Source organism: Anneissia japonica, unplaced genomic scaffold, assembly GCF_011630105.1.
Source record: "Anneissia japonica isolate Jap-2015-1 unplaced genomic scaffold, ASM1163010v1 scaffold287990_len610157_cov183, whole genome shotgun sequence".
In the NCBI taxonomy this organism is placed as follows: Eukaryota; Metazoa; Echinodermata; class Crinoidea; order Comatulida; family Comatulidae; genus Anneissia; species Anneissia japonica.
In genome coordinates this window covers 255,942-267,808 of record NW_022743371.1, presented here as the reverse complement: position 1 = coordinate 267,808, position 11,867 = coordinate 255,942, and the positions used below count along the sequence as shown (strand labels likewise).

Here is an 11,867-nt window from a genome sequence, read left to right as displayed (position 1 = left end):
TCTGAATTATAGCCCTTAGTGGTGGTAACCTAGGGTGATAGGTAGTGACCAGTGGCACTCTGGTCGATCGTTGACGTGGTTTGTACGTCAGTGTTTGAGCACGAGGTATGTCCTTTGCTTTTTTTTTAATAGCATTTTCAATGGGTCCTCGATGATAATTTCTATTCCGGGGATGTCCGGATAGTTCTTCTGTTCGATTCTAAAAATCTAAATCCGAAGAACAAATGCGTCTTATGCGCAATGCTTGGCTGTACGGAATATATATATTAAATCAAAACCTGAAATACCTTCAATTGTAACATCCAGAAACAATTCACCAAGAATCTGGAGGTAAGGCATGTACAAGACACCAACAATAGCTTCACCAACGTCTTTTTCGTTAGGAAAGAGAAGAGACTGAATGGCTACACCATAACCGACCATAAAAACAAGTAAAATACCAAGAAACAGCAATAGCTGAAATATCTATGAAAACAATGAATCAATTTAATTAAAGAAAAAAGTATTAAATAGCAGGCAGTACAATTTTAACACATGAAAAAACAAGACACTCTATTAATCTTTTTATTATTGCTGTCTTCTCTTTGTCTCTTCAGTGTTTCCGTTTGATACTTTTATATTTTTCAGTTTAGATTTTTTTTGGTTTTTTTTCAAGAGATAGACAGATTTGAAGGGCCAGGGCAAAAGATGTACTTTGGCGCGTAGCACCATCCGAGCGCTGCAGGTGCAAACCGAAGGAGGGTTTGGGGGGGGGGGGTTCTCCTTCCCGAATTATAAGTTTTGAAAATAATTAATAAGTCACTAGAACTAGACGCTCATACAAGCATCTTAACCTAAGAAAGTTACCCTTGTGTTTGGTAATGCAAAAGTCAAATGTTATAAATTTAACTTTATTCACAATTTCATACAAATCTCAGCCTCACGGCTCAATTACATGTACTCATAATGTAACATAACATTCCACAGATATGAGAGTCTTGTTTAGGATCTCAGTGGTTATACTTTATAATATTTGTCAAAAAAGGGACCGCACTATGTTTGCACTACACATTGTGTTATGTATCACAAAATGAAAATATCATTTTGGGCTTGTTCTCGCGGGCCGCATAACAGGCACTCGTGGGCCTGAGATGGCCCGAGGGCTGCCAGTCCAGAACACTTGCTGCAAGAAAACGCTTGTTTGTATTTTAAAAACCATGATATGTTTTTTACCATAGTTTTGTAAAAGATAAAAACCTAGGTTTGTCTTATAACAAAAGACAAATAATTGTTTGATTGTTTACAAACCATGGTTTGACATGTAAAAGAATATCTATGGCTTGTGTGGTTTTTTTTATCATCTTTGCTGCACAGGTTTTAAAGAAAACCATGTTTGTCATTTACAAACCACAGTTTGACTTTTACAAACAATGGTTTTTTTTTGTTTTTTTTTAATCGAAAAACAAAAAAATGGTTTGTTTTAAATTACAAACCATGGTGCAACCATGGTTGTAAAAGACAATCCGTGATTTGCCTTTTGTCGACAAACAAACCGTTGTTTGTAAACTACACAATAATTATAGGTCTCTTAGTGAATAGAACATTAGCTGGTAAGTAATCATATACTAACCATTTTCCTTATCATAACTATTTTTAGACCAAGACGCTCATAAACAGCATAAAATCTAAGTAACCTGACATAGAATAAAAAACAGCTGGCAGAGAACAATTCTTTGGCACTTTCTGTCTTCTTTGAGCTCAAGTGTAAGACGTACCCAACTAAGGCTAGAATCAACATAAAGACGTCAGCCCAATTCCAGTAACTGCGCGCCCATTGAAGTGGGTCTACCTTTAACTGAAGGAAAAATATCAATCAAGAATTTATAATAAATTTAGATAAAACTTGAAATTTGGTATTCAACTTTCTTTTTTAAGTTATGCTAATGGTTTTATTTCTGTTTTAGTCCACAGTTGTTTTTGCATTTGTATGTAATATATTTTATTGCAGTGGTGGTGCTGTGGAGGCAGGTTGTCAGAGCACTCGCGAGAATATAAGACTCTAAAATGGAATAAATAAGCCTTTGAAATTCCTTATCAGAGTTTTATGGAACTTTTCCCCTTGGACCTCCAATGTGGAGTTCTTGATAGACCATGGACCCATCCACTGAAGCGCCCCGTCTGGGAAATCTGTCTTCCCGTCGGGGACATCGGTTCCACGTTGTGCAAATCCATGTGCCACCATTGCGTTATTGTCAGGGGCCCTAATGATCATCTTTGCTGCACAGGACACTGTCTTTAAATATGGTTCAATTAAATATTAAAAGAATCTAACTTTTAGAAACATGTACTTGTAAGTTTATACAAGACATCATGAAATATACTACACAAACCAAAAGTGATATTGGCAGTGGTGGCGCCAGGATTGATGACTACATACGTCATATTTTGTTTGTGTTTCATACTAGAATGTTAATTTTGTCTTCAGTAGAGAAAGAACAAAATTGTTTACTTGTCGAATTTCTTCAATGATGAGAGTGCAAATCCAGGCGAAAAGTACATTTTCCCAGAATGAAGGCTTTGATTGAAAATTGAATATCAACACATAGCTAAACAACAGTAGCAACAACATATATGACATCTTAAAAAAACAAATGAAATTATTATTCTCTTAGACTTAATAAATAAGAAAAAATTATTGATGTAACAAAGTGATATTACACAGCCTATTGGAAGATGGTCGGTTAAACAGAAGGATGGACGAATGGTTTGATGGATGATTTTAAAAGTGTATAGCTGAATGAATATATATATATATATATATATATGTATATATATATGTATATATATATGTATATATATATATAAATCAAGATAGCCATTAACACTGTTAAATTATATATAAATCATCATCAAAGAAAGGTAAATACAGTGTTTGAATAAAGTGTTAACGGCTATCTATTTATATTACCGGTATATGCAATTATTTCCATTTATTATTATTTCCAGCCGAACGTATCTCTTGTGTAATAGAGTGTAATCTGTTCAATCATAAAGCCTGTGGTCTAATGGTTATGATGCTCGCCTTGACAGCGAGAGGTCGCAGGTCCGAATCCCGTCAGAGGCATTTTATTACACAATTTCTTTATACATTTATTTTATAGAACTACATTAGGAGGATGGATTAGTACAGAAAAAGTAAATTGATGGATGAATAGATAAATGATTGGATGGATAGATTGGCAGTGGATGAATGAATGGAAAATGGGTGGTTGGAGGGTAGATGGAGAAAAAAAGTAGATACAATATCTGGAGGGCTTGTTGGCAACAGGGCTGATGATGGATGGATTGGTAGAGGGATGACTGATGGATAAATGAATGCATGGAAATTATATATAATGAAATTGACACAGTTTATAAGTTGATATGGGTAGATAGCAGAATGAATGGATGGATGTTTTATACACAGATGGATAGAGAAAAGACTGTAAATCTGAATAAAAGCATACCACTCCGCCAATAAACTTTGTTACAGGTGCATTATAAACCTTCCAAACTTTACAAATACTTGCACATGCCAATTTTTCCGTCTTGTAAGTAATTACCAGCAGCAACAGAGGAAAAATCCAAGCCAAAACTCCCTCCCACCACGAGCATTGCATACCGCCCTTCCAGGTATTGTCAAGGACGGCCTGGGCACATGGATGCGAAATGAATTCCTTAAAGTTTGAGTTGGCAGCTATTTTTAGGGTGTCCATGCCACCCCATAGCTTATGGGGGGTCGTTATCATCCTTTGGGCTAGCTCTTCATTCGTGCAAAAACACTCTTGAATGACACTGAGAGCAAGCTCTTCAAATTTACTGTAAAAAAGATCATTAGATGAGTTGATAGCAAGAACAGTAAAAACAACATCAACAATATTCATTTTACATTTTATTTATTAATATTTAGGCAGGATTACATAATAGATGAGACGGTAACACTGTTTTAAAATATGGTCCTACAGAGATAAAATACATTATGAAACATTATTAACAACAAGACAAAATACAACAATATATAAAATCGTAAATACTAAAAACAACAATTAATACAGAGAACAAAAAAATATATTTATGGAGATAGTGTTTAAGAAAATTAAACTTAGTGAAAATTTGAGAAAGTGTTTCATATCATTTATTTTTTTTTATTAATAAAGTCTAGGGGAAAAGAGGTGTAACCTCCCTTTTTTAAACCTTCCCCTCCCCCCCCCCATTTTTGAAATATTAAAAATTTATATCTCATTCACCTTTCTCCAGTTTTTCGCCAAACAACTTTTTTCTGCTTTAGATAAAACTGTACAACGTATTAAAAACATTTTTTTCCTCCAGAGCCTGAATTTAAAATATTAAACGACGGCCATTCTTGAATTTTCATAGGAATTGTTCAAAACTTTTGTTCCAGCGATTTTCAATGAGCCATTAATTACAGAGCAGTTTAAAATTGGCAGGATAACGTTAAGTGGTTGGGCACATATCGTCGAATAGCCATGGAGCTCTCTTCTCCGTTTTTTTTTTATTTACAAACTATACATGGAAGATATTTGGCAAGAATTCAACGATTAAGTGTCTCTTCAAAAAAAGGCAATTTACTTAAATATTTTGCTGCTTTTGTATTGTGTTGTCAAATTATGAATGAATAAAAAAAAAAAAAAAAAAAAAAAAAAAAAAAAAAAAAAATTTACTTAAATATTGTATTTTAGCCCTCCAGTTGAAACACAAGAATATACTAAAGCTATGGAATTGAATTGAGCAACACAACTCCAAAAAGATGTTCATAGTCGGTGTACACAGTGTTTTACCATCAGACAGAACTAAACTGCTCCCTCTGTAACATTAACACGTCTGATCTGAGTCTCATAGAAGCACATGTCTCATTTCCACACTTTCTTTAATTTATAGCCCTGCCTACCTACCTGGCTGAATCTTTCTCTTTTTTTGACATTGAAGAGATCATTCGATAAGCAACAATAGCTAAACACACTTGGTTCTCACCACGCTCCCAAAGGAACTCTGCAAGATCCATTCTAAATATGAACGGAAAAAAGATGTAATAAATCATCAATACCTTATAATATACCATGTTAAAACATGGAAACCATAAATACAACTGCAACATTTAATTGATTCTTTACCATTATTATCAATTACTATCAAATACTGGCAATCTTTGGCTCCTGTTCCAATATATAATTGGTAAAGGTAAGGTTCCTAATATATAATTGGTAAAGGTAAAGGTGTTTGGCGCTGTTGACTATGTGTTTTGTACTGCTGACTCTGAGTTTTGCACTGCCGACTCTGTGTTTCGCACTGCTGACTATGTGTTTTGCACTGCTGACTCTGAGTTTGCACTGCCGACTTTGTGTTTTGCACTGCTGTCACTTGTACTTTGTCCTTTTAATGTTCCATAGTAAAGAGGCACTTATACCGTAGGCTTGGTAGCTACATGAAACATAGCAGAGGGGTAACCTATTCTTCCGAAAGATGAAATGGGTTATTCAAAATGCATACAACGCAGATGTGTACACTGGGCCTCCAATGTAAGCGCATAGACGAGAAGACTTTGTTCTAACAACAAAGCCTGGCTCTCAACAAGTGCCGTATTAAGGCTATAGGACTAGCTATAAGAGGCCCATTCAAGTCCAAATAAGCTTAAAATTAATTTCTAACTCAATAATGTTGAAGAAAAAAACTGCCAGTAGCCCCTCAATAATAAATAGAATTCTTAGAAAAGTAATTACTGCGTTCATTTCAATTGTTTAATTTAACAGTTTTCTTGAGTAATTTACAACTAGCAGCTGTTCCGGAGAGGCCCGTCTTGAAATAGTTCAGAGGTTTCCTATTATTATTAATATTTGTTAGTAACTTGGGCCATTGAAGATATGGGTTAAAAAAGGAACGCTTCTTAACGATGAATTTTCTGAAAACATGAATCAGTATACCTACAGTAGTCCTAGAATTTTAAATTCAAGATACGACTCCTGAAAATTTAAAACGTCAGAGCTTTTGAAGGTTATCCTACCCCTCCGGAGGAATTTGACTGCTCCCAGCATTCTCCCACTAGCCAAAACTACATGGAAGCTCACTATAATATCTCCATGGTTGATGCTTCACATCAAAGGGCTAGGAAATTAACCTTGCAATGGGGCCCATTCCAACTTGCTACGCCTCTATCTATATAAATCTTTTCCCACCTGCTTCCTAAAATTGCCCACACAAACAACTCTGTGAAGGGGTGTTCAAATTGTGAAACCATCTGGACATCGTCGGATGCGGATCCTAACAAAAATAAGTTGATAAAAGTTGATAAGTTAGTAAATATAATAATAATAATAATAATAATAATAATAATAATAATAATAATAATAATAATAATAATAATAATAATAATAATAATAATAATAATCTATATTTTATGCAGCAAAATTTACAGTACCATGATATGGATAATATGTCTGTCATGAATCACGCAATGAGAAGTATAACGATAATGATGATGATGATGATGATGATGATGATGATGATGATCAAGATGTTAATCATGATGATGACAATAATGATGATTAATATCATAATCATCTGGGTTATCCTTTCTAAGCATGGCAAAAACTGGTATAAAATTTAAATAAATGAAATATTCTAATAAGTATCATAATCTTACAAAATATGTAAATGTGTTATGATTAACCTACTTACCGGATGTACAACATGTTGACATGTCATCACAAGCTCTGGGTAACTTCTGAATTAACAACAAAGCATCATGATGGTCAAAATAATCCGGGGAAAAAAATACAATGAATGTGTAATTGCTTTCATATGGTACCTATTCTTTCAGAGAAATTTAGACTAAAAATTACCAAAAAAAAAAAAAAAAACAGCTTTTAGTATAACAATTTTAATACTTAAAAAATTAACTGACAAACTATTTAATTGCATTTTTTGGAATTAGTTTTTAGTTCCGATTAGGAGCTCTAGAAATACTCCGCCGATTGACTAAGAGTTGATTAATTAATAGCTCTTCTTAGTTCCGATGAGGAGTTCTAGAACCACTCGACTGATTGCCTAATAGTCGATTGATTAATTTTATTTTCATTGTATGGGTGGCCACTAAGGCCAATATACTCTACTGCCTCTATTTTACTGCCCTCAATGAAGCATTCGACATTACAAAACTTTAAACTTATACTTTAAAAGTGAAGTAATTACAATTATGTGCTATAAAAAATTAAATCAATTTTATTAATTTATCATCATGTTTTTGCCATGCATATTCAGTGATCAGAGTTTATGCCACTAAGCGCAAGCTCGAGGTCGAGTGGTTAAGACACTAGGCTAGTTACCAAGAGGTCGTGATTTCGATTCCCACCCAAAGTACTTGCGAGATTTTTTCTAGAATGGACTGATCATTCAGTAGCAAAACACGTCAGATAGGGCAAAACATCATTAGTATTTAATTTCCTGACGTAATCACCGTGGAAATAACAATTTATTTGAAACAAAGTTCTTGGATGCAGTCTTACCAGTTTATCTAGTAGCTTTCGATAAAGAACTTTTTCTTCTTTGTTATACAAGTCAGTTAGGTGCGTATCTATATATTCTTTCATGATGGCGCCATTTTCTAAAAACAGTTGAAGGAAATCGACTTGGTTTTTCTTTAATGCCTTTGTCACAAACTTATCAAAACTATCAGGCTAAAATATGAAACAAAAGTATCAATCAGTAAAACAGTAGCTTAATGTTCTTCATAAAATATAGAGAAGAAAACTGAGGGCCTGGTTTCTTTTGTGAGAAAATGTATATTTTTGAACTAGGCCTATTACTACAAAACTATTTGAACTGGAGGGATAACTCCAAAAGCACTATTCAAATTGGATATACCCACCATATACGACTACGGTTAAAGTTTGAACTTTCATATTTGGCTTAATTTTACAAGCAAATTTCCTTTCTTACCTTACTTTTTCTTACCTTTCCTTCCTTTTCGTTCTTCCAGGTTAATTTGGTTTTTCCTTTTATTTCCAACATTTTTTCATTTCAAAACTACAGTATTTATTAATATTCAAAAAATAATTAAGGCTACATAGGCCTACTTACTTTCCATTCGTTGTTGCCTTCAAATATACTCTTAGCAACATCGGCTCTACCCCATGACTGGGCCAGCTCCAACTGGGACTCAGGTTTCGCCGCCTCGCCTAGAATTATGTGTAAAACAGAATGAAGGCATCGTAAAGAAAATGATGCTTTTTCATGCTAATATGTGAGTGATTTTAATAAATGTTATATAAGAAGATTATAGGATATATTGTGAGATCCAATTAAATTTCGAGTTACATTTGAAGAATATGGATCTCAAGGTGGTTGGAAATTGCTCTCTGATTCTTTCAAAATCTTACCGGTACTATTTTTTTTTAATGATAAAAATATGTCAACAATACAAATCAACATTTTTTCCATCGCACCCTCTGCACACCTTGCATTCGCCGCAGTCTTTTTGGTGAACTATGCGAATCATATAGAAACAGGGAAAGAATAATAAAGTGAGCCTATTTTACAACTAAAAAGTTTCAGGACAGATAGGGAACAGGGGAGATTTTGTAATGGTTAAGACAACCTATTTTTGAATCATAGTGAACAGAGAATATTTTCTATGACCAGGAAAGCCTATTTTGTGAGGAGAGTGAAGTATAGAGGGATGATTGGTCAAGAAAGACGGCTGTGAACTTTCATGGTATGAAATTTCTCTGATGAGACAAGTGGCAAACTTTTTCAGCTCATTTTATTTTACACTTGAATATGTAAAGTTCTACCTTTGAGAATAGCCTTTAGTATCGCTAAATCCAAACCTGCTTGTTCACCGCCATCCATGCTAAAGACAGTTATCTAAAAGTAAACAGAAGCAGAGTGATCACGTTATTGGAGACCAATTGTTGTGGTCAGGATTAGTAATTTGAGCTAAATAGACAGAGTTTTATGGTCATGAAGGCATTTTCACAGTTATTAAATGGTATTGTGATCACACTAACATCACATCAAAGCCAAATTCTTCTCATCCAACAATAAGTGTCCTTATGGTTACGCATTAACAAGATTGATCGGCGTGTCTAAAGTTGGTATTACAATCGATTCACGGTAGTATGATTACAGACTGATGGCTGTCATCAGGACAGATTATAGAATGTGATCACATTGACTAGGATATTTAATGATCTGATCATGAGGATACTAGTATATTTAATAATCTGATCATGAGGATAGCTTATGATTATGGCAATGGTGTATAGCTCACCATTCTTTTATGTTTCATTATAACGCTGATTGCTTCTTCTAGATCTTTTATTTTTTCCTTTTTTTTAGGATCATCACCAAATTGACACACGCTTGCTATTCTTCCATTAATATCTTTCTGCTTAGAAGGTTCAATTATCCACACTTTATTAAGCCTATACAAAAGACAGAAAAGCGAAAAACAACTATTGTTAGATTTAGAGGATAAAACTATGTGCTCTCATTATAATGGCAAGAAAGTGCAGTTGATTGTGTCCGTAAGGTGCATACTGTAATATATCTCTTTGTAGTATCTATGGAGAAAACATCAAAAAGGCATATAACACTTCCAAAATACAGTATTTTAGCATTGGTGCAAATGTTTGTAAGGTGCAGCCTATCTTTAATGCCTTTCACTGTGGTATTGCACATACATTCACTGTGTGCAAACCTTGTAGGCTTACCAACTATTAACATTGTCAGAATGACTTGTATGTAACAGATGGTGATTTCAGTAGGAATATCCCGTGTCGCAATTGGATATTAGTCATAAGCAAGATTCTAATACCATTTTTTTGGATTTGAATTGAAAACACTGGTGGTTAAAGTATCTTAACTACCAGGCAATATATAATTATCCCATCAAACTCACTCATCGAAAACACAATTCTTGCTTGCTTCAGCTAGCAAGTTAGCTGCTCTTCCGGTACCCTCACAAAAGACAACGGGAGTCTTCTTTTCAACAGCTATCTTTGCGGAATTGATGGTGTCCTCACCACCTCCCAAGCAAATTTTCACCACTGATATTGCTTTAGTCTCTGTAGGAAATAAAGTTTTGAAAATTGAAATTCCAACACAATCCACAAATTTCAATTAGTATTCAAGATTGGAAGTCTTGGTATAGGTGACATAATGCCAATTATACTGTACTATATAATAGTTAAAATATAATTGCTCCTTGCGAAACTACGATCTTCATTGCATTTAGTTGGAAATATTCGCATGAATTATGTTTACAGTTAGCAAATTCCGTTAATGCATCCAATGAATCTAGGGCTAATAACAAACTTTGAGAGTTGACAACAAAATATAAAAATTACTGTCAGTTGGTACTCTATCAGTTGGTCCTTCGTCAGCTAGTTCTGTCATTGCGTTCTCGAGTTCCGCACGATACGGTATGTCATACCCATACGACATCATGGTTCCATCATCTACCAACAGGAAGTGAGTGTGATGTGGATCCAGGGAAACTGGCTCTTTTCGCTTCACAATGGGGTTAACCTTGTATTCAGCTGGGTACAGACCCTGTACAATAATGTTAATGGGTAAATATGTATTATAACTGAATAGCACAGAAAGGTAGCCTTCAAATGAGGATGCTATTGGAGGCTATGTGACCTTAAATATCAGGAAAACATTTGACATATCATTATTATAATGTCATAAAATACAATTTGGAGTGGAGCTGCCATCTTGATGGTCAAGATCTTGCTTTCAAATGTCAGGGTAGTAGGTTCAAATCTTGTATCTCAAATTTGTTTCCATGATTAAGCACGCCTGTACTATTAACACTTTGTAATAATCGTCACACTTTGTAATATCTGTTGCACTTTGCAACTAAGTTGTTACACTTTGTAATAAACTGTTGCACTTTGTAACTATCAAGCTGTTGCACTTTGTAATAACTGCCTGAAACACTTTGTAATAACTGAGCTGTCGCACCTTATATTCTGTCGCACTTTGAAATAGCTTGCTTCATTTAATTATGTTATAACTTGTAATAGATACTCTCTTTTTGCTGCTTTTTTCCTTTTTTCCTCTTGTGTTTTTATTGTTGTAATCTGTTTATTTGTCTTTGTTGTTTGTGTGACTGTACTACTGTGATGCTTCAGGTTCCTGAATAATGACTAATTTTATGCCTACCATTGTTTTCCTGAATTATTGAGGCTTGGCTTGCGCTTCATAACCGCAAGGGAAAGGCGCAATATAAATACCCAATACCAGTACCAGATAAAAAAAAATATTGTAGCACGTTACATGAATGACTAATACTACAAGGTCAAGGTCATATACAAGTTTTACTAATAATTTGGATTATAATTTCCAGAGTCGATGATCTCAAATCAACAAATGTGATATTGCTTTTTCTTGCGCGCATGCACGATACTACAAGTTCAAGGTCACATACTGGTTTTACTAATAATTGGGATTATAATTATGGTGTTTAATTTCAAAAACAAGGTGGCTTGCTGCGTTATACGTAGTCCCAAATCAACAAATGTTGTGAGATTGACTTTTTCTGCGCGCATGATGCATGCTACTACAAGATCAAAGTTAAATACAAGTGCTACTAGTATAGTGTTTATAATTTTAAAACGATACTGCAAAGCCAAGGTCATATACAAGTTTACTTACAATTAGAATGTTAAAACTCGGTTTCGTTGCGCATGTGCATGATACCTGTACCACAAGTTAAAAATCATGTGTGTTTATAATTTTAAAACTCGATGGCTTACTGCGTTGTATGTAGCAAAGAGTATAAATAGAACAAGAGAGCAAAGTCCCGTTCGTAAAAACGTCATGCC

General features: G+C 34.3%; 1 protein-coding gene across 1 annotated transcript in view; it reads right to left on the bottom strand.

The window, feature by feature from the left end:
* LOC117119452 (transient receptor potential cation channel subfamily M member-like 2) overlaps positions 1-11,867 on the bottom strand; it is a 22,001-nt gene that overhangs the window by 7,310 nt on the left and 2,824 nt on the right. Inside the window, exons 3-15 of the mRNA XM_033264285.1 lie at positions 10,383-10,587; positions 9,935-10,100; positions 9,305-9,458; positions 8,826-8,898; positions 8,113-8,210; positions 7,539-7,709; positions 6,712-6,757; positions 6,210-6,294; positions 4,932-5,042; positions 3,486-3,837; positions 2,489-2,617; positions 1,610-1,834; positions 288-465 (exon numbers count right to left, since the gene is read on the bottom strand). Coding sequence (XP_033120176.1) covers positions 288-465; positions 1,610-1,834; positions 2,489-2,617; positions 3,486-3,837; positions 4,932-5,042; positions 6,210-6,294; positions 6,712-6,757; positions 7,539-7,709; positions 8,113-8,210; positions 8,826-8,898; positions 9,305-9,458; positions 9,935-10,100; positions 10,383-10,587 — 1,993 coding nt within the window. The remainder of the gene's footprint in view (positions 1-287; positions 466-1,609; positions 1,835-2,488; positions 2,618-3,485; positions 3,838-4,931; positions 5,043-6,209; positions 6,295-6,711; positions 6,758-7,538; positions 7,710-8,112; positions 8,211-8,825; positions 8,899-9,304; positions 9,459-9,934; positions 10,101-10,382; positions 10,588-11,867) is intronic.